We start from the raw sequence: 20,609 nt of genomic DNA on the forward strand, positions 1-20,609 counted from the left end.
GGGGACATAGGGACCCTCTGGGACATGGAGATGCCAGGAGGACCCCAAGGGGACATAGGGACCCTCTGGAGACATGGAGATGCTAGGAGGACCCCAAGGGGACATGGGGACCCTCTGGGACATGGAGATGCCAGGAGGACCCCAAGGGAACACGGGGACCCTCTGGGACATGGAGATGCCAGGAGGACCCCAAGGGGACATAGGGACCCTCTGGGGACATGGAGATGCCAGGAGGACCCCAAGGGGACACAGGGACCCTCTGGGATGTGGAGATGCCAGGAGGACCCCAAGGGGACATAGGGACCCTCTGGGATGTGGAGATGCCAGGAGGACCCCAAGGGGACATAGGGACCCTCTGGAGACATGGAGATGCCAGGAGGACCCCAAGGGGATGTGGAAATGCCAGGAGGACCCCAAGGGGACACAGGGACCCTCTGGGACATGGAGATGCCAGGAGGACCCCAAGGGGACATAGGGACCCTCTGGAGACATGGAGATGCTAGGAGGACCCCAAGGGGACATGGGGACCCTCTGGGACATGGAGATGCCAGGAGGATCCCAAGGGGACATAGGGACCCTCTGGAGACATGGAGATGCCAGGAGGACCCCAAGGGGACATGGGGACCCTGTGGAACATGGAGATGCCAGGAGGACCCCAAGGGGACATAGGGACCCTCTGGGACATGGAGATGCCAGGAGGATCCCAAGGGGACACGGTGACCCTCTGGGACGTGGAGATGCCAGGAGGACCCCAAGGGGACATGGGGACCCTGTGGAACATGGAGATGCCAGGAGGACCCCAAGGGGACATAGGGACCCTCTGGGACATGGAGATGCCAGGAGGATCCCAAGGGGACACGGTGACCCTCTGGGACGTGGAGATGCCAGGAGGACCCCAAGGGGACATGGGGACCCTGTGGAACATGGAGATGCCAGGAGGACCCAAGGGGACATGGGGACCCTGTGGAACATGGAGATGCCAGGAGGACCCCAGGGGGACACGGGGACCCTCTGGGACGTGGAGATGCCAGGAGGACCCCAAGGGGACATAGGGACCCTCTGGGACGTGGAGATGCCAGGAGGATCCCAAGGGGACATGGGGACCCTCTGGGACGTGGAGATGCCAGGAGGACCCCAAGGGGACATGGGGACCCTTTGGGACATGGAGAGGCCAGGAGGACTCCAAAGGGACATAGGGACCCTCTGGAGACATGGAGATGCCAGGAGGACCCCAAGGGGACATGAAGATGCCAGGAGGACCCCAAGGGGACATAGGGACCCTCTGGGACGTGGAGATGCCAGGAGGACCTCAAGGGGACATAGGGACCCTCTGGGACGTGGAGATGCCCGGAGGACCCCAAGGGGACATGGGGACCCTTTGGGACATGAAGATGCCAGGAGGACCCCAAGGGGACATGGGGACCCTGTGGAGACATGGAGATGCCAGGAGGATCCCAAGGGGACACGGGGACCCTCTGGGACATGGAGATGCCAGGAGGACCCCAGGGGGACATGGAGATGCCAGGAGGACCCCAGGGGGACATGGGCACGTGCGCCTCAAGGGGAGCCGGTGACACCGGAGGGACCCTGCAGCCCCCCCGGGGAGGCCCCGACCCCTTCGCCCCTCGCGGTGGGGCGACGCCGGGGGGTCCCCGTCCCCGCTCAGAAGCCCTTGATGTGGCAGTAGGCTTCCAGGCTGGCGAAGAGGATGTAGAGGAGCCAGAGGCCGAGGAAGAGGCCGGCGGTGAGGAGTTTGGGGGTGCGGGGCCCCCCCAGCTCGCCCCCGATGTGGGGCCGGCGGCGGTACATGAGGACGCTGATGCAGACGAAGGCGAAGATGGTGAAGAGGGTGACGGAGAAGGCCAAGGTCCCCGTCTGCACCTCGAAGTCCTGGCCCTGCGCCGCCCAGTAAATGGCGGCCACCGACCAGGCGACGCCGAGCCCCAGGAAGACGTTGACGGCGTTGGAGCCCGTCACGTTGCCGATGGAGGCGTCCGCGCACTGGTCCTGCAGCGCGGCCACCTTGCTGGCGAAGGTGTCTGCGGGGCCGCGGGGTGGGCGCGGGGACACGGCGTGGGGATGGGGACGCGAGGATGGAGGCACAAGGAGGTGGCATGGACACGGGGACACGGGGACACGGGGACATGGGGACATGGGGACACAGTCACGCAGGGACAAGGGGACACAGGCAGAAGGAGGGGGCATGGGCATGGGCGCGTGGGGACCTGCGCCCCGTCACCGCGTCCCTCCCCGGGCACCCGCAGCCCCGTCCCCTCTGCCTGCCCCCCCTTCCCCCATCCCCGCTCCCCTCTCCCGTCGCCGCATCTCCCCGTACCCTCTCCCCATCGCCCCTCTCCCCATGGCCCTGTCCCCTCTCCCCATCTCCCCTCTCCCCTCTCCCATCGTCCCGTACCTTCTCCCCATGGCCCCGTACCCTCTCCCCATCACTCCTCTCCCCATCTCCCATCTCCCATCTCCCCACCTCCCCTCTCCCCATCTCCCCTTTCCCCTCTCCCCATCTCCCATCTCCCCTCTCCCCCTCTCCCCATCTCCCCATCTCCCCTCTCCCCATCTCCCCATCTCCCCATCTCCCCTCTCCCCATCTCCCCATCTCCCTTCTCCCCATCTCCCCATCTCCCCATCTCCCCTCTCCCCCTCTCCCCATCTCCCCTCTCCCCATCTCCCCTCTCCCCATCTCCCCATCTCCCCTCTCCCCATCTCCCCTCTCCCCATCTCCTCATCTCCCCTCTCCCCATCTCCCCATCTCCCTTCTCCCCATCTCCCCATCTCCCATCTCCCCTCTCCCCATCTCCCCATCTCCCTTCTCCCCATCTCCCCATCTCCCATCTCCCCATCTCCCCTCTCCCCTCTCCCCATCTCCCCATCTCCCCTCTCCCCATCTCCCCTCTCCCCATCTCCCCATCTCCCCATCTCCCCCTCTCCCCATCTCCCATCTCCCCATCTCCCCTCTCCCCATCTCCCATCTCCCCATCTCCCCTCTCCCCTCTCCCCATCTCCCCATCTCCCCTCTCCCCATCTCCCCTCTCCCCATCTCCCCATCTCCCCATCTCCCCCTCTCCCCATCTCCCATCTCCCCATCTCCCCTCTCCCCATCTCCCATCTCCCCATCTCCCCTCTCCCCATCTCCCCATCTCCCCTCTCCCCATCTCCCCTCTCCCCATCTCCCCATCTCCCCATCTCCCCTCTCCCCATCTCCCCATCTCCCCTCTCCCCATCTCCCCTCTCCCCATCTCCCCATCTCCCCTCTCCCCTCTCCCCATCTCCCATCTCCCCATCTCCCCATCTCCCCATCTCCCCTCTCCCCTCTCCCCTCTCCCGCACCGGGGATGGAGGTGCCGAGGGCCACGAAGACGACGGCGTTGACGGAGTCCTTGAGGCCGACGGTGCAGCCGAAGTGGGCGGCCAGGTCGCCGATGAGGGCGGTGAGGACGCCGATGAGGAGGATGGAGACGCCGAAGCAGGCCCAGCCGTTGCAGTACTCGGTGGGGGGCACGCAGGCGAAGAGAACCTTCCAGAAGACCGTCAGGAAGTGCATCACGTAGTCGAAGCAGGAGGGCAGCCGCTCCTCCCGCCCGTCCTCCTCCTCCTCCTCCTCGCCTGCCGAGGAAGGTCACCGTCAGCCCAACGGGGACGTGGCCCCGGAGCTGCCTGGCCCCAGGCTGCGGGGTCCTGGCCCCAGGGTGGTGGCCTCAGGGTGGTGGCCCAGGGTGGTGGCCCCAGGGTGGTGGCCCCAGGGTGGTGGCCTCAGGGTGGTGGCCCAGGGTGGTGGTCCAAGGGTGGTGGCCCCAGGCTGCAGGGTCCTGGCCCCAGGGTGGTGGCCCCAGGGTGGTGGCCCAGGGTGGTGGTCCAAGGGTGGTGGCCCCAGGCTGCAGGGTCCTGGCCCCAGGGTGGTGGCCCCAGGGTGGTGGCCCAGGGTGGTGGTCCAAGGGTGGTGGCCCCAGGCTGCAGGGTCCTGGCCCCAGGGTGGTGGCCCCAGGGTGGTGGCCCAGGGTGGTGGTCCAAGGGTGGTGGCCCCAGGCTGCAGGGTCCTGGCCCCAGGGTGGTGGCCCCAGGGTGGTGGCCCAGGGTGGTGGTCCAAGGGTGGTGGCCCAAGGGTGGTGGCCTCAGGGTGATGACCCAGGGTGGTGGTTCAGGGTGGTGGCCCCAGGGTGGTGGTCCAAGGGTGGTGGCCCAAAGATGATGGCCTCAGGGTGGTGGCCCAGGGTGGTGGTCCACGGTGGTGGCCTCAGGGTGGTGGCCCCACGGTGGTGGTCCAAGGGTGGTGGCCTCAAGGTGGTGGCCCCAGGGTGGTGGCCTCAAGGTGGTGGCCCAGGGTGGTGGCCCCAGGGTGGTGGTCCAAGGGTGGTGGCCTCAGGGTGGTGGCCCCAGGGTGCACGGTCCCAGGGTGGTGGCCCTGGGGCACGTGGCCCTCGAGCGCTTGTCCCCGACGTGCACGACCCCAGGGACGTGCGTCCCCAAGCGCGGGCAACCCCCGAGCCGGCCATCCCCAGGGCGCGTGGCCAGAGGGCTGCCTGTCCCCAGAGCCACGTCCCCGTGGCCATTTGGGCTGGATGTCCCCACGGCAGCGTGCCCAGGGCTGGTGGAGGCCGGGGGACCCTGGGGAGGGAGGGCGGGGGTCCCACCTGCGCTGACGGTGATGGCTTCCAGGAACTGCTCCCGCCAGGAGTGCGTCCCGATCACCATGGCCAGGTTGGTCTTCTTGATCAGCTTGTCCACCGTGTTCTGCGGGCGGCGGGGGGTGAGGACGCGCCGCGTCCCCTCCCCACGTCCCCCCGGCCCCCGCGCCCCCCCTCCCCGGCCCCCTCTCCCCCCTCGTCACCTTGAAGTCGTAGGACTCCTCGATGATGACCTCCAGCTTGCAGTTCTCCCCCAGGACGGGTTTGCCCATCTCGGCGATGCGCCGAGCCTCCTCCTCCTCCGCGGAGAGCTTTCGGTCACCGTCTGCTGCGGGGACACGGCGTGGGGGGACGGCGTGGGGGCATGGCGTGGGGACACGGCACGGGCACGGGGACGTGGTGTGGGGACACGGCACGGGGGCACGGCGTGGGGACACGGCACGGGCACGGGGACGTGGTGTGGGGACACGGCATGGGGGCACGGCGTGGGGACACGGCGTGGGGACACAGCACGGGCACGGGGACGTGGTGTGGGGACGTGATATGGGGACACGGCGTGGGGGCACGGCGTGGGGACATGGCACAGGCATGGGGATGCGGCGTGGGGACGTGATATGGGGACACGGCATGGGGACGCCGCGTGGGGACACGGCGTGGGGGGACGGCATGGGGACACGGCGTGGGGACATGGCGTGGGGGGACGGCATGGGGACACGGCGTGGGGACATGGCACGGGCACGGGGACGTGGTGTGGGGACGTGATATGGGGACACGGCGTGGGGGCACGGCGTGGGGACATGGCATGGGTGTGGGGACATGGCGTGGGGACACGGTGTGGGGACAAGGTGTGGGGACATGGCAGAGGCACGGGGACATGGCATGGGGACGTGACGTGGGGCGTGGGGACGTGGCATGGTCATGGGGACGTGGCATGGGGACACGGCACAGGCATGGGGACACGACGTGGGGCGTGGGGACACGGCACGGGGCACGGGGACGGGGCGCGGGACACGGGGACGGCAGGATCCGGCCTCCCGCCAGCGCCTGGCCGAGGAGGAGGAGGAGGAGGAGGGGGACGAAGGCTCCTACCTTGGGTGAGCAGCAGGGCTGCGGAGAGGGGAGAGGAAGGCGGTGAGGGGGGGCCCAGCCCCCCGAGCCCCGCCCGGCCCCGCCCGGCCCCGCCCGGCCCCGCCCGTACCCGAGATGCCCCGCTTGAGCCAGCGCGGCTGCCCCAGCTCGATGAAGAAGTTGTCCTTCTTCTCGTACTCCTCGTCGTCCACGATCTTCACCTGCAGCGTCTTCCTGGGGACGGGGGGACGCGGCGCCGTCACCGGCACCGGCACCGGCAGCAGCGCCGGCGCGGCGCGGCCGGGGGGGACGGGCGATGCCGCGGGGGGGGCGAGGGGCCGCCTCCGGTCCCTCCCTGCCCCGTGGGACCCACGGGCTGGTGCCGGTCCGTCCGCCCGTCCGTCCGTCCGTCCGTCTGTCCGTCCGTCCGTCCATCCATCCATCTGTCTGTCTGTCCATCCATCCGTCCATCCATTCATCTGTCCATCTGTCCATCCGTCCATCCATTTGTCCATCTGTCCATCCATCCGTCCGTCCATCCATCCATCCATCCATCCATCCATCCATCTGTCTGTCCATCCATCCGTCCATCCATTCATCTGTCCATCTGTCCATCCGTCCATCCATTTGTCCATCTGTCCATCCATCCGTCCGTCCGTCTGTCCATCCATCCATCCATCCATCCATCCATCCATCCATCCATCCGCCTGTCTGTCCACCCATCCGTCCATCCATTCATCTGTCCATTTGTCCATCCATCCGTCTGTCTGTCCAACCATCCATCCATTTCCATTTGTCCGTCCATCCATCCATCCATTTGTCCATCCATCCATCCATCTCCCCACCCATCCATCCACCCATCCGTCCATCCCACGTGCAAAAGAAGAGTTTGCAAGCGGCGCAGGTGCAAGGGGCGCACGTGCAAGGGTGCAGGTGCAAGGGGTGCAGGTGCAAGGGGCGCACGTGCAAGGGTGCAGGTGCAAGGGGTGCAGGTACCAGGGGCACAGGTGCAAGGGGTGCAGGTGCAAGGGGTGCAGGTGCAAGGGGCGCACGTGCAAGGGGCGCACGTGCAAGGGTGCAGGTGCAAGGGGTGCAGGTGCAAGGGGCGCACGTGCAAGGGTGCAGGTGCAAGGGGTGCAGGTACCAGGGGCACAGGTGCAAGGGGTGCAGGTGCAAGGGGCGCACGTGCAAGGGGCGCAGGTGCAAGGGGTGCAGGTGCAAGGGGCGCACGTACAAGGGTGCAGGTGCAAGGGGTGCAGGTACCAGGGGCACAGGTGCAAGGGGCGCAGGTGCAAGGGGTGCAGGTGCAAGGGGCGCAGGTGCAAGGGGCGCACGTGCAAGGGGCGCATGTGCAAGGGGCGCAGGTACCAGGGGCACAGGTGCAAGGGGCGCACGTGCAAGGGGTGCAGGTGCAAGGGGCGCAGGTGCAAGGGGCGCACGTGCAAGGGGCGCAGGTATCAGGGGCACAGGTGCAAGGGGTGCAGGTGCAAGGGGCGCACGTGCAAGGGGCGCAGGTATCAGGGGCACAGGTGCAAGGGGTGCAGGTGCAAGGGGCGCACGTGCAAGGGGCGCAGGTATCAGGGGCACAGGTGCAAGGGGTGCAGGTGCAAGGGGTGCACGTGCAAGGGGTGCAGGTGCAAGGGGTGCAGGTGCAAGGGGCACAGGTGCAAGGGGCGCACGTGCAAGGGGTGCAGGTGCAAGGGGCGCAGGTACCAGGGGCGCACGTGCAAGGGGTGCACGTGCAAGGGGCGCAGGTATCAGGGGCACAGGTGCAAGGGGTGCAGGTGCAAGGGGCGCAGGTGCAAGGGGTGCAGGTGCAAGGGGTGCAGGTGCAAGAGGCGCACGTGCAAGGGGCGCAGGTGCAAGGGGCACAGGTGCAAGGGTCGCAGGTGCAAGGGGTGCACGTGCAAGGGGCGCACGTGCAAGGGGCGCAGGTGCAAGGGGCGCACGTGCAAGGGGCGCAGGTGCAAGGGTTGTGCGCCCGCGCCAGAGGGTCGTGCCCGCCCCGGGGTCCCCGGGGTGCAGCGGGGCTGCTCCCCGTCCCGTGCCCCCCCCCCGTGCCCCCCAGCCCCGGTGCCGCCGGCGTCTCACGCGGTCTCGTCGTTCTTGAACTCCAGCTCCCCGCAGGCGTCCTCGTAGTGGACGCCGCCGCCGCGGGCCGTGCCCTCCACCGTGCGGTAGGGCAGGAGGACGGTGCCGCGGGCGCCCGAGCTGCGGACGACCTTCACCTCCACCGTCCCCTGGCACTCGCTGACGTGCAGCAGCCGATCCTGGAAGGTGAAGATGCCGGCGTGGTCGTCGTCCAAGATGGTGACGGTGGCCACCAACGGGGCCACCAGCCGGCCCTTGGGGTGATCGGCCGAGTCGGCTTCGAACATCCCCTCGGCGTCGCCCACCCGGAGGTTGAGGAGGCGGACGAAGAAGTGCTCGTCCTCCTCGAAGATGTCGTCGTCGATGATGCCGATCTTCAGCTCCTTCTGGGTCTCCCCCGGCTTGAAGATCAGCGTCCCCTCGCTGTACTCGTAGTCGGAGCCCGCCTTGGCCGAGCCGTCCTCCGTCTTGTAGTCCACGTAGAAGGTGTGGTTGGCTTCGGCGCCGTGTTGGCACGCCACCGAGAGCGTCACCGAGCCGCAGTTCTCCAGGCAGTGGTACAGGCAAGGCTCGAAGAAGATGCGGCTGCAGGTCTCCTCCTCGGCGTCCGAGGGCACCTCCAGGAGGGTGGAGGACCTCTTGGAGAACTCGGCCACGTGTTTCTTGAGGATGTTGCCGGCCCCGGTCATCATACGGGTGGCCTGGATGCGGTAGAAAGCGCGGCTCTTCTGCTGGTGGAGCAGGGCGTAGTAGTTGGCCATCTCCACCAGCTGCTCCAGCTCCTTCTCAGGGTGCTTCTGCTTGAGGTCCTTCAAGATCTGGATGACCTCCCGGCGGCTCTCGTCCAGCTCCTTCTCCTCCGGCGTGGGGGCGGGCAGGGCGGGCGACGCGGTGACGCCGGCGCCTTCGGCCTCGCGGCGCTCGGGGACGGGGAAGCCGCCGTCCATCTCGATGCCCTTGGGGAGCTCGCCCTCCGTGCCGATGATGATGCCGCTGCGGGGGTCGGCGCGGTAGCGCTTGTAGACGTACTTGTAGAAGAGGAGCCGCTTGTCAGCGGCCCAGGCGAAGACCACGCAGACGGGGAAGAAGATGAGGGTGAGGAGGGCTTCCCAGACCTGCACCACCCCGGGGGAGATGACGGCCAGGATCAGGTAGAGCCAGATGTAGGCGAAGATGCTCCAGGAGGCCGTGACGAAGAAGACCCTCAAGTGCTTGATCTTGCGGCTCTCGCCGCTGGGGATGACGTAGACGCAGACGGCGATGACCACGAACATGTTGAAGGCCGCGCTGCCCACGATGGTGCCGGGTCCCAGCTCGCCCGCTTGGAAGTTGTGACCGCAGACCTCGATGACGGAGAGGAGGATCTCGGGGGCCGAAGAGCCCAACGCCATCAGGGTGAGGTTGGAGACCGTCTCGTTCCAGATGCGGACGGTGCCGATGCTGGTCTCCCCGTTGGCCTTGGTGATGGTGATCTCCTTCTCCTTGGAGGTGATGACCTCGATGGAGGCCATGAAGCGGTCGGCGATGATGGAGACGCCCAGGAACATGTACATCATGGCCACGAAGTAGACGATGGCGCGGGCCGCCTTGTCGCCGAAGGAGGGGTTGTCGGGCTGCCAGACGGGCAGCAGGACGCCGGGCTGGCAGCGGTTGGAGCCCTGGCACGTCCCGTTGGCCTCGGCCGCCGGCTCGGGGGCGCAGGGCTCGGCCAGCAGCAGCGCGGCCACCAGCGCCGCCCGCCGCGCCGCCATCCCGCCGGCTCCCACCTGCGGGCGAGAGCGGGCTCAGCGCCGGGCCGGGGATTCCTCGTTAACGGCGGGGGGGGGGGGGGCTCGTTAGCGCCGGCGAGGTGGCGAGCGCCATCGATCCCCCTCTGCCACCTCGGCCCCGGCTCTGGACCGCAGCGCCTCTGGGGACCGCGGCTGTGGGGCTGGGGACCACGCCATGGGGTGATGGTCAGCCATGGGGCTGGGGACTGTGGCAATGGGGCGATGCTGAGCCGTGGGGCTGGGGACCGCGGCAATGGGGCGATGCTGAGCCGTGGGGCTGGGGACCGTGGCGATGGGGCGATGCTGAGCCGTGGGGCTGGGGACTGCGGCAATGGGGCGATGCTGAGCCGTGGGGCTGGGGACCGTGGCGATGGGGGATGCTGAGCTGTGGGGCTGGGACCGTGGCAATGGGGCGATGCTGAGCCGTGGGGCTGGGGACGGCCGCGCCCCGGCAGAGCGGGCGAGGGCCGGCGGCCGCCCGCGGCACCGGGGGTTTGTGGGGTGCGTGGGCGCTCCCAGGCTCCACCCTGGCAACCGCGTTGTTCCCATGGCAACAGAGGATGGGAACGGCTATAAAAAGGGTGATGGAGAGGGAACGGGGACCCCGAAACCGCCCGGGAGGGGCTGGGGGCTGGCCCGGCCACCCCCTCGGTGCATCGCCAGCCCCACGGCGCCGCTGCCCTCCGCCCCACGGGGCAACGGCGGCGATGGGGCCGTGAGCCCGGCCGGGGCGGCGGAGGCGGCCGGGCCCCGCGTCTCGGCGGGGAGCGGGGGCGGCGGGGGGCCAGCGCGAGTCCCCTGCGGCCGCCGTCCCCCGGCGCGGGGCCGTGGGGCACCGGCTCGCCCCGGGCCAGCGCCGCCGGCGGGGCTGGATGGGTGCAGAGGTGCAGGAGAAGAGCTGGGCCAGGCCTGGTGGGCTGCCCCATTGCTCGGCCCCACTGCACGGCCCCGCTGCACGGCCCCGCTGCACGGCTCCAATGCACGGCTCCAATGCACGGCTCCAATGCACGGCCCCATTGCACGGCCCTGTTGCACGGCCCCATTGCACGGCTCCAATGCAAGGCTCCAACGCAAGACTCCAGTGCACGGCCCCGTTGCACGGCCCCGTTGCATGGCCCCGTTGCATGGCCCCGTTGCACAGCCCCATTGCACGGCCCCATTGCACGGCCCCGTTGCACAGCCCCATTGCACGTCCCCGTTGCACGGCCCCATTGCACGGCCCCATTGCATGGCCCCGTTGCACGGCCCCATCGCAGCACCCTGTTGCATCGCCCCGCTGCGCCGGCCCCGCTGCAGCACCGGACCGAGACGCGGCCCCAGGAGAGGTCCCGGCCCGTCGGCATCGCCGGCTCTGCCGCGGCCGTGTCCTGCCCCAGGTGGCCGCGGCCAAGCCCCCGCTCCGGGGCCGGATCCGGAGGGAAGCGGGGAGCGATGCCGCCCCCGGCCCGCGCCCTCCCGGGGCAGGGGGCCGGCGTCTCCCTTCCCAACACAAACGCCGCTGTAATTAATTTAATAGCCTCATTACCGGCGTCTGGGCGAAACAGCGATTAAACGCTCCGGGAGGCTGGGGCCGTGGGCCAGGCGACAGAGCCACTCGCCGAGCGGCTTTTTCCCCCTCCGGAGCGCCGGGATCCGGGTGGAAATATCCCGGCGAGGGCTTTGTGCCGCGGGGCCACCGGGACCCGGCTGGGGTCTGTCCCCGTCCCCGTCCCGGCCCGGGGCTCCCGGGGCTCCGGCCGGGCAGCGTTCGCCATTCCCAAGGGATCTGCAGCCGGGAGGAGACCCCAGCGCCCCTCGCAGCCCTCGCGCGGGGGGCGACCCCCGGCCAAGCCCCGGCGGAGGCCGGATTGGGGTTGGAAACGGCGCTTTTGGGAGCGCGAGGGAAAACTTCCCCGAGTATTTACGGCCCCCGCGGCCGCAGCGAGGGCCGGAGGCCACGGAGCCGGGAATGAAAGCAGGAAAATCCCTGGCCGGAATGGGGGGGATGCTCCGCGGTCGGCGGGGAGGGGGACGCAGAGATGAAGGCGTGGAGGAGGAGGAGGAGGAGGAAGAGCAGAAGGGGAAAGGAGCGCGATGGCAGCGGCCGCTTTGGGGGGGAGCATCCTTAGGGAGACGGGCGGCCCCGGCTTGGGGATCCCCCCCATCCCTGGGGATCCCCCCCAGCTCGGGATGAAGCCGCCGATTCCCTTCCAGAATAATCCAAGCGCGTCCCCCCACCGGGGACCCCCCCCTTTTTCCAGCAGGACCCCAAATCCCGGGAAAACCCCGGGATGCAGAGGGATGGGGCGAGGAGCCGCTCGCATCCCCAAATCCCCATTTTTATCCCCGCCGAAGCGGGGCCGGGGGGCTCGGGCGGGATCGCGGCGGTGAGCGGGATGAAGCCGTATCCCGCCAGGCTTTTCCCAACGCATCCCGGGTTTTTAGCTTTAATCATCTTTTCTATCCCTGGCTCGAACGTCGCCGGGATCGGGGAGGGGAGAAAAATAATAAAAAAAAAAGCCTTTACGAGCCGCTCGATCCTTTTCCGAGTCGGATTCTCCCCCCCTGGATAAACCGACCGCGGGGAGCGGAGGCGGAGGATGGCACCGGTGGTCCCAGAAAGGGGATTTGGGGGGGATTTGGGGGGGATTTGGGGGGGATTTGGAGGGGATTTGGCGGGGATTTGGGGGGAATTTGGGGTTTTCCCCCCCCCGAAAAACACCTGTTTCTACGGATGAGAACTCGGCGGGGTTTTTCCAGCGCTCGCCGGGCGGGATTGGGGATGGGAAGCGGGATTGGGGATGAGAAGCGGGATTGGGGATGGGAAGCGGGATTGGGGATGGGAAGCGGGATTGGGGGGTACGAAGCGGGATTGGGGGGTACGAAGCGGGATTGGGGGTACGAAGCGAGCGGAGCCCCCCCCCCCCCCAGTAAAGCCACCAAAATCTTCCTTTTCCCCCCCAAAATGGTGGTGATTTACCTCGGGGGGTCCCCGCGCTCCGGCGGCTCGGGGGGGTCCTGGGGAGGGGGGGGGGATTTGGGGAGGGGGGGACGGCGGGGGGGGGGGGATCCCCGGGGATGGGGGGGGAGTGGGGGGGTCCCGGGTGGGCGGAATCCTCGGGGGGGGGGGGGGTGGGACCCCGGGGGGGGGGGGGCACGGGGGGACCCCCCGCTCCTACCTGGGGTGCGGCTCCGCTCCGTGCCCCCCCCGGGGCCGCCGCCAGCTCCGCTCCGCCGCCGCCGGGAGTCAGCGCTCCATGGCGATGCCGGGGGGGCGGGAACGCGGCCCCGCTGCTGCCCGCCCCCTCCCCGCCCCGCCGGCAACGGGGGGGGGGGGGGGCGACGCCGGGACCCCCCCCCCCGCCATGGCCACAAGCGGGGCGGGGAGCCCCGGCACCGGGCAGCGGCGGCCCGGGCTGCGGGAGAGGGACCCCCGGGACCCCCCCCCGGACCCCCGGGACCCCTAGGACCCCCCCCGGACCCCTGGGACCCCCCCAGGACCCCCCCCAGGACCCCCGGGATCCCCTCCCAGGACCCCCGGGATCCCCCCAGGACCCCCGGGACCCCTAGGACCCCCCCCCGGACCCCTGGAACCCCCCCCCAGGACCCCCGGGATCCCCCCCAGGACCCCCGGGACCCCCCCCGGGACCCCTAGGACTCCCCCCGGACGGCCAAGGCTCCCCCCGGACCCCCGGGACCCCTAGGACCCCTCCAGGGACCCCCGGCACCGCCCCAGGACCCCCGGGACCCCCCCCCCGGACCACTGGGACCCCCCTGGGACCCCTATGACCCCCTTCTGGACACCCGGGACCCCCCCAGGACCGGCCCCGGGACCCCCGGGACCCCCGGGACCCCCCCCGAACCCATGGGACCCCCCCTGTTACCCCCACCTCGACACCCCCGGGCCCCCTCGGGACGCCTGGGAACCCCCCCAGGAACCCTGGGACCCCCCCGGACCCCTGACCCCCCCCGGGACCCCCGTCACCCCCTCCCCGACCCCCCCGGGACCCTCGGTTCCCCCCCCGGGGCCGCCGCCGCCGTTCAGCACCGGGGCAGGGACAGCTCCGCCCCCCCCCCCCCCCGGGCCCCCCCGGGCCGAGCCCCCCCCCCCCCAAACCCCGGCCCTGCCTCAGTTTCCCCTTCCCAGCCGGGCCCCCTCGGGTTCCCGAGGAGATGGGGGGTCCCCCCGGTCCCCCACACCCACCGGGGGGGGTTCCCGAGGAGATGGGGGGGACCCCAAAGAGCTGGGGGGGGTCCCAAGATGCGAGGGGGGGTCCCCACAGTCACCCCCACCCATTTAGGGGGGTCCCCCCAGTCTCACACACCCACTGGGGGGGGTCTCCAAGGAGCTGGGGGGTCCCCCCTGTCACCGACACCGATTTGGGGGGTCCCCAAGGAGCTGGGGGGTCCCCGGGATGCGGGGGGGGTCCCCACAGTCACCCCCACCCATTTAGGGGGGGTCCCCCCGGTCTTACATGACATTTGGGGGGTCCCCCCTGTCACCAACACCGATTTGGGGGGGTCCCCAAGGAGCTGGGGGGGCTCCTCCGGTCCCGCAGCCCCGTGAAGCTGGGGACCCCCCGGCCGCGCCTGCCCGAGGAACGGGGGGGGGGGGTCCCCGAAAAGCCGGGGGCTCCCCAGCATCGCCCGCAGCCGGCCCCCGGCCTCTCCGGCAGCGGCTCCGCGCCGGCACCCCCCCGGCTCTGGCACAGCATTGGCGCCGGAGGCAGCTGCCATCGCGCCGCGGCGAGGAGGGGAGGCAGCCGGCACGGAGGCGCGGAGGCAGCCGGCACGGAGGTTGGGAGCTGCCGGCACGGCGGTTGGGAGCTGCCGGCACACCGCCAACCGCAGGCCGGGGGGTCCCGGCGGCGCGCGGAGGGTCCGACGCCAAAACCGGGGCGTCCGGCGGGGGGTCCGGGGTCTCCCTCCGCCGTCCCCGCCCCGTGGGTGTCACGTCCCCTTCGCCGGGACGGAGGAGCTCTCCCGGCCGCCGGCGGCGTTCGCCGAAGGAGCCAGGGGTGATGGCGGGATGCCGGCAACGCATTTATTGGTGGGGGGGGTGGGAGGTTGGGGTACATCCAATTTGGCGGGGGTCTCGCCACCGCCGAGGCCGGGCAACGCCGGCGGCGTCTTCCGTAGCCGCGTCACGCCTCCGCCACCGTCCCGCGCCAGGCTCGGCGCTCCGCTTCCCCCCGCAGCCGCTCCAGGACGCGCCGGGCCGTCGGTTCCAGGCTGTGCTGGCGTGGGGAGGCGCGGGGTGAAGCCCACGACGGCGGGGACCCCGCCGCCGCGGCGGCACCGCGCTCACCTGCAGGACGTGGAGCCCTTCAGGCAGACGACGGCCAGCTCGCAGAGCCCGTCGGCGGTCAGGTCGGCGTAGAGCATGGAGAGCAGCGGGCTGGGGAAACGCCGCGTCCAGAGGAGCCGGAATTCACCGGGAGGATTCCCGGCGGCGCCGGAGTATTTGTAACAGAGCAGCTCCTACGGCGGAGAGAGGACGCGGGGAAGCCGGGGGCTATGCCGGCGGGGGGTCGCGTGGCCCGGCACGGCTCGGAGAGCCGTGCCGGGCCACGCGACCGCCCCGCCGGCAAACGCCATCACTCACCTGGCCGTAGGTGCCGAGGAGGATCTCACGGGCGCCGTCGAAGTCGACGTCGGTCACCAGCGCGCAGAGGACGCTGTCGTACTGGTCGCTGGCCGGTAAGATCAACTGGTCGCCCAGTCCGTTGGTTAAAACGTCCCTGGAGGAGGAAGGAGCCGGGTGACGAAGAGGAGGGGAGGCGAAGGACCCGCGCCGCCGCCCCGGCGCTCACCGGTACACCACGGAGAGCTCGATGGTGCTGGCGACGAGGACGCTGTAGCCTCGCGCGGCGACGGCGTCACCTGGGAGAAGAAGGCGGCAGCGGGACGGGGGTCACCCCGCGGCTCCGAGCGCGGCGGGGAAACCGGAGCTCCGGAGAGGCCGCGGCAGGGATCGGTGCCGCGGCGCCGTCTCCTTACCGCCCTGGGCCGTGCCGGCTCCCGGCTCCGACGGCAGCGGGAAGACCAGGACCTTGGAGACGGGACCGTCCTGCTGGATGCTCCAGCTCTGGAGCACCGCTGCGACAGAGAGCGGCCGCCGCTGGGATCCGCCGACGCCATCCCAACGCCCGGGGAGCCGGGAACGATCCGGCATCCCATCCGCGGGCCGACGCCGCGCGCAGCCCGTTTTCTGCCCGTCGCCCGCCCTCCCCGTTAATCCCCGCCGGCGCAGCGGCGGAGCCAAGCGGATCAATGCCGCCGGGATGGTTAATTCCGGGCGGGAAAGGCCGGCGGCGGGGCGGGGGGAACGTGGCGGTGGCCGGTTCTCACCTGGGCCGGCGCGGTCCACCCGGGCGACGCGGACGTAGCCGCTCTGGCAACCGAAGGCGGTGATGCGCTGGCCGGCGCCGGGGACGTTGCAGACGTCGAGCCAGAGGACGCTGCGGGGGTCGGGGGGGGGGGGCTGAGGCCGGGGGGGTCCTGGGGGGTCCCAGGGGGGTTCCGGGGTCCCAGAGGGGTCCCAGGGGGGTCCCGGGGGGGTCCCAGGGGGGTCCTGGGGAGTTCCGGGGTACCAGGGGGGTTCCAGGGGTCCCAGGGGGGTCCCGGGGGGGTCCTGGGGGGGTCCTGGGGGGTTCCAGGGGGGTTCCAGGGTCCCAGAGGGGTCCCAGGGGGGTCCCGGGGGTCCCGGGGGGGTCCCAGGGGGGTCCCGCCCCCCCGTACTTGCTGGGCAGATCCTGCAGCTCCGGGAAGAGGGGCTGGACCGGCTGCTCCTCAAACTGGTGCGAGCCCTCGTTCTGCGGGAGAGCGGGGCTGGGCTGCGGCGGGCGGGGGGACGGGGGAAGGGGGAGGGGGGGGAAGGGGGGAAAGGGGGGGGAAGGGGGGGAAAAGGGGGGGAAAAGAGGGGGGAAGGGGGAGAAAGGGGGGGAAGGGGGGAAAAGGGGGGAAAAGAGGGGGAAAAGAGGGGGAAAAGAGGGGGAAAAGAGGAGAAAAGGGGGGAAAAGGGGGGAGAAAGGGGGGGAGAAAGGGGGGGAGAAAGGGGGGGAGAAAAGGGGGGAGAAAAGGGGGGAAAAGGGGGGAAAAGGGGGGGAAAAGGGGGGGAAAAGGGGGGGGAAAGGGGAGAAGCAGAGAAAAAAATGGGGAAAACTAGGGAAAAACGGGGGAAAGCAGGGGAAAAAGGGGAAAAAGGAGGGAAGCAGGGGAAAAAATGGGGAAAAAGGGAGAAAAGCAGGGGAAAAAGGGGGAAAGCAGGGGAAAAAGGGGGGGAAGCAGGGGAAAAAGGGGGGAAAGCAGGGGAAAAAGGGGGGGAGAAGGGGGGGAGAAAGGGGGGAGAAGGGGGGGAGAAAGGGGGGAGAAGGGGGGGAGAAAGGGGGGAGAAGGGGGGGAAAGGGGGAGAAGGAGGCAAAAAGGGGGGAGAAAGGGGGAAAAGGGGGGAAAAGGGGGGAGAAGGGGGGGAGAAGGGGGGGAGAAGGGGGGGAGAAGGGGGGAGAAGGGGGGAGAAGGGGGAGAAGGGGGAGAAGGGGGGGAGAAGGGGGGGAGAAGGGGGGAAAAGGGGGAAAAGGGGGAAAAGGGGGGGAAAAGGGGGGAAAAGGGGGGAAAAGGGGGGAAAAGGGGGGAAAAGGGGGGAGAAGGGGGGAAAAGGGGGGAGAAGGGGGGAGAAGGGGGGAGAAGGGGGGGAGAAGGGGGGAGAAGGGGGGAGAAGGGGGGAGAAGGGGGGGAGAAGGGGGGAGAAGGGGGGAGAAGGGGGGGAAAGGGGGGAGAAGGGGGGGAAAGGGGGGGAAAGGGGGGGAAAGGCTGGGCTCACCTCCCTGTAGAGGTGGATGGAGGGGTCGTTGCCACTCAGCAGAAAAACCGTCTCGGGTTTGTCACCGACGCAGACCCTGGGGGCGGGAGGGGGACAGGGGCGGGTGACGGGGGGCTGCGGGTGACGGGGTGCGGGGTGACGGGGGTGACAGGGTGACGGGGTGCGGGGTGACGGGGTGCGGGGCTGGGTACGCACTCGGCGTGGCAGAGCTGGAACGGGGTGAACTGGAGCTCCAGGTTGAGGCAGCTCTCTGCGGGGAGAGAGGGGGGCCGCGCTCAGAGACCCCCCGTGTCCCCCTGGGGACAGACGGACGGGGCACGGGGGGACACACGGAGCCTGGGGACGGACAGATGGAGCCCGGGGGGGGACACACGGAGCCTGGGGACGGACAGACGGAGCCCCGGGGGGACACACAGAGCTTGGGAACAGACACACGGAGCCTGGGGATGGGACACGGAGCCTGGGGACAGACAGACAGAGCCCAAGGACAGACACACGGAGCCTGGGGACAGACAGACGGAGCCCCGGGGACACACAAAGAGCTTGGGGATGGACACACAGAGCCTGGGGACGGACACACAGAGCCTGGGGATGGGACACACAGGGCCTGAGGATGGGAAACGGAGCCTTGGGACGGACAGACAGAGCCCAGGGGGGACACACGGAGCCTGGGGATGGGACATGGAGCCTGGGGACAGACAGACAGAGCCCGAGGACAGACACACAGAGCCTGGGGACGGACAGATGGAGCTTGGGGACGACACACGGAGCCTGGGGAGGGGACACACAGAGCCTGGGGGGACACACGGAGCCTGGGGACAGACAGACAGAGCCCGGGGATGGGACATGGAGCCTGGGGACGGACAGACAGAGCCTGGGGACAGACAGACGGAGCCTGGGGATGGGACACACAGAGCCTGGGGACAGACAGACAGAGCCCGGGGATGGGACACACAGAGCCTGGGGACAGACAGACAGAGCCCGGGGATGGGACATGGAGCCTGGGGACGGACAGACAGAGCCTGGGGACAGACAGACGGAGCCTGGGGATGGGACACACAGAGCCTGGGGGGACACACAGAGCCTGGGGACAGACAGACAGAGCCTGGGGATGGGACATGGAGCCTGGGGACAGACAGACAGAGCCCGGGGATGGGACATGGAGCCTGGGGACGGACAGACAGAGCCTGGGGACAGACAGACAGAGCCTGGGGATGGGACATGGAGCCTGGGGACAGACAGACGGCGCGCCAGGAGGGACAGACGGAGGCCGGGGGGCCGCACTTACGCGCCACGGAGTCGAGGTCGTACTCGGAGCCGGGCTCGTAGTCGCAGTAGATGTTGAGGAAGGGGCTGGCTTTGTCCCCGGAGTCCTGGGGGGCGAGGGGGTGGGCGGGGCGCCCCGCCCTGCCCCGCCCGCAGCCCCGCCCGCAGCCCCGCCCTGCCCCGCCCCGCAGCCCCGCCCGGGCGGGGCCCCACCTTGATGAAGGTGATGCCGACGACGAGGCCGCGCTGGGGCGGCGACTTGGGGAAGGAGTCGATGGAGACGATCTCGGCGTCCACTGCGGCGGCGGAGCCTCAGGGGGGGCCCAGCCCCCCGCGAGCCCTCTGACCCCTGACCCCCCGTGACCCCTGACCCTGGAAATGGGCAGGCTGGCCCCCCCGCGCCCCTTGACCCATCACCCTCGTAGCCCCAGCCCTGACCCCCTGTAACTCCTCCCCGTGACCCCTGACCCCTGCAACCCCTGCCCCATGGCCCCTGACCCCCCACAACCCCTGCCCCATGACCCCTGACCCTGTAACCCCTCCCTTTGACCCCCATAACCCCTTCCTATGACCCCTGACCCCCATAACTCCTCTCCCTGTGCCCCTATAACCCCTCCCCATGACCCCATAACCCCTTGTAACCCCTCCCCATGACCCCTGACCCCATAACCCCTCCCTTTGACCCCCCATAACCCCTTCCCTATGACCCCTGACCCCCTGTATCCCCTCCCCCTAACCCCTGACCCCCTCTAACCCCTCCCTTTGACCCCTGTAACCCCCTTCCCATGACCCCTGACCCTCGTAACCCCCTCCCCTATGACCCCTGACCCCATAACCCCTTCTTTTAACCGCCCATAACCCCTCCCCTATCACCCCTGACCCTCTGCAACCCCTCATGACCCCTGACCCCATAACCCCTCCCCATGACCCCTGACCCCCCGTAGCCCCTCCCTATGACCCCATAACCCCTCCTCTGTCCCCATAACCCCTCCCCTGACCCCTTAACCCCCCCCACCCCCTGTAGCCCCTCCCCCTGACCCCATAACCGCTCCCCATGACCCCTGACCCCCCGTAGCCCCTCCCTATGACCCCATAACCCCCATAACCCCTCCCCATGACCCCATAACCCCATAACCCCTCCCCCTGACCCCATAACCCCTCCCCATGACCCCCTGTAGCCCCTCCCCTGAACCCATAACCCCTCCCCATGACCCCATAACCCCCATAACCCCTCCCCCTGACCCCTGAACCCCCGTAGCCCCCTCTATGACCCCATAACCCCTCCCCCGACCCCTATAACCCCTCCCCCTGACCCCATAACCCCTCCCCATGACCCCCTGTAGCCCCTCCCCCTGACTCCATAACCCCTCCCCATGACCCCATAACCCCCATAACCCCTCCCCATGACCCCATAACCCCCCCGACCCCCCGTAGCCCCCCCCGACCCCCATAACCCCTCCCCCTGACCCCATAACCCCTCCCCCTGACCCCTGACCCCCCGTAGCCCCTCCCCCCTGACCCCCGTAGCCCCCCCCCCCCGCGCCCCCGGGGCCCCACCGGGGATGTAGGTGAACTGCAGCTCCCTGGCCACGGGCCGCAGCCGCTGCCGCAGGTCGTGGTACCGGAAGTAAATCACCTTCCCCTTCAGGGCGGCCGCCAGCAGCCCGCCGGGGCCCTCCCCGCCCGCCAGCGCCGCCAGCCCGTACACGTTGCTCTGCGAGGCCAGCCGGCTGAAGCTGTCCTCCACCAGCGGGCACCGGCCCGCCATGGCGGCACGGCCTACCGGTTACCGGTTACCGGCCACCGGCACCGCCGCGGACCGCCCCGTCCCGCCGCCGCGCGGGGGGGGGGGCCTTCGGCGGGCCGGCGCCGCCGTGACGTCACCGCTGCGACGCCTGGGCGGAGCCGTGGGTATGGCCACGCCCCCCCGGGCGGAGTTATAGCCGCTAATCCCGCCCCTTGGGTGAGTTGTTTTGC

The 20,609-nt window shown here is 69.9% G+C and overlaps 2 protein-coding genes across 4 annotated transcripts; both read right to left on the reverse strand.

The window, feature by feature from the left end:
• Positions 1-1,662: 1,662 nt before the first annotated feature.
• Positions 1,663-9,547, reverse strand: SLC8A2 (solute carrier family 8 member A2; the record flags this gene model as incomplete). Its single annotated transcript, XM_082333639.1, has 7 exons — positions 1,663-2,039; positions 3,343-3,618; positions 4,644-4,743; positions 4,841-4,965; positions 5,727-5,744; positions 5,836-5,939; positions 7,797-9,547. The coding sequence occupies 7 exons, from the start codon at positions 9,545-9,547 to the stop codon at positions 1,663-1,665; spliced, it is 2,751 nt and encodes a 916-aa protein (XP_082189765.1).
• A 5,033-nt stretch (positions 9,548-14,580) lies between these two features.
• On the reverse strand, positions 14,581-20,490 carry KPTN (kaptin, actin binding protein). 3 transcript variants are annotated; one of them, XM_082333548.1, is made up of 12 exons: positions 20,190-20,490; positions 18,846-18,928; positions 18,655-18,739; positions 17,562-17,616; positions 17,367-17,442; positions 16,286-16,359; positions 15,896-16,005; positions 15,545-15,643; positions 15,358-15,427; positions 15,150-15,285; positions 14,853-14,942; positions 14,581-14,781 (listed from the first exon to the last, which is right to left on the reverse strand). In XM_082333548.1, exons 1-12 carry the CDS (start codon positions 20,398-20,400, stop codon positions 14,689-14,691), a joined length of 1,182 nt encoding a protein of 393 aa, XP_082189674.1. In that variant the 5' UTR covers positions 20,401-20,490; the 3' UTR covers positions 14,581-14,688. The 3 variants fall into 3 exon arrangements, with proteins under 3 accessions (XP_082189674.1, XP_082189673.1, XP_082189672.1); XM_082333547.1 differs by having other exon boundaries at positions 14,581-14,776; positions 14,853-15,025; XM_082333546.1 differs by having other exon boundaries at positions 14,853-15,025.
• Positions 20,491-20,609: the final 119 nt, after the last annotated feature.

This window comes from Platalea leucorodia (assembly GCF_965183815.1).
Source record: "Platalea leucorodia genome assembly, chromosome: 26".
Lineage (NCBI taxonomy): Eukaryota > Metazoa > Chordata > Aves > Pelecaniformes > Threskiornithidae > Platalea > Platalea leucorodia.

What these genes read in the sequence shown, in the direction of transcription:
- KPTN (XM_082333546.1), bottom strand. Translation starts at nt 20,400, where the DNA reads ATGGCGGGCCGGTGCCCGCTGGTGGAGGACAGCTTCAGCCGGCTGGCC. An exon ending in CGACCTCGACTCCGTGGCGC is followed by an intron (nt 17,617 to 18,654) that starts GTAAGTGCGGCC and finishes CTCTCCCCGCAG; the next exon opens with AGAGCTGCCTCAACCTGGAG. An exon ending in GGTGGACCGCGCCGGCCCAG is followed by an intron (nt 15,644 to 15,895) that starts GTGAGAACCGGC and finishes TCTCTGTCGCAG; the next exon opens with CGGTGCTCCAGAGCTGGAGC.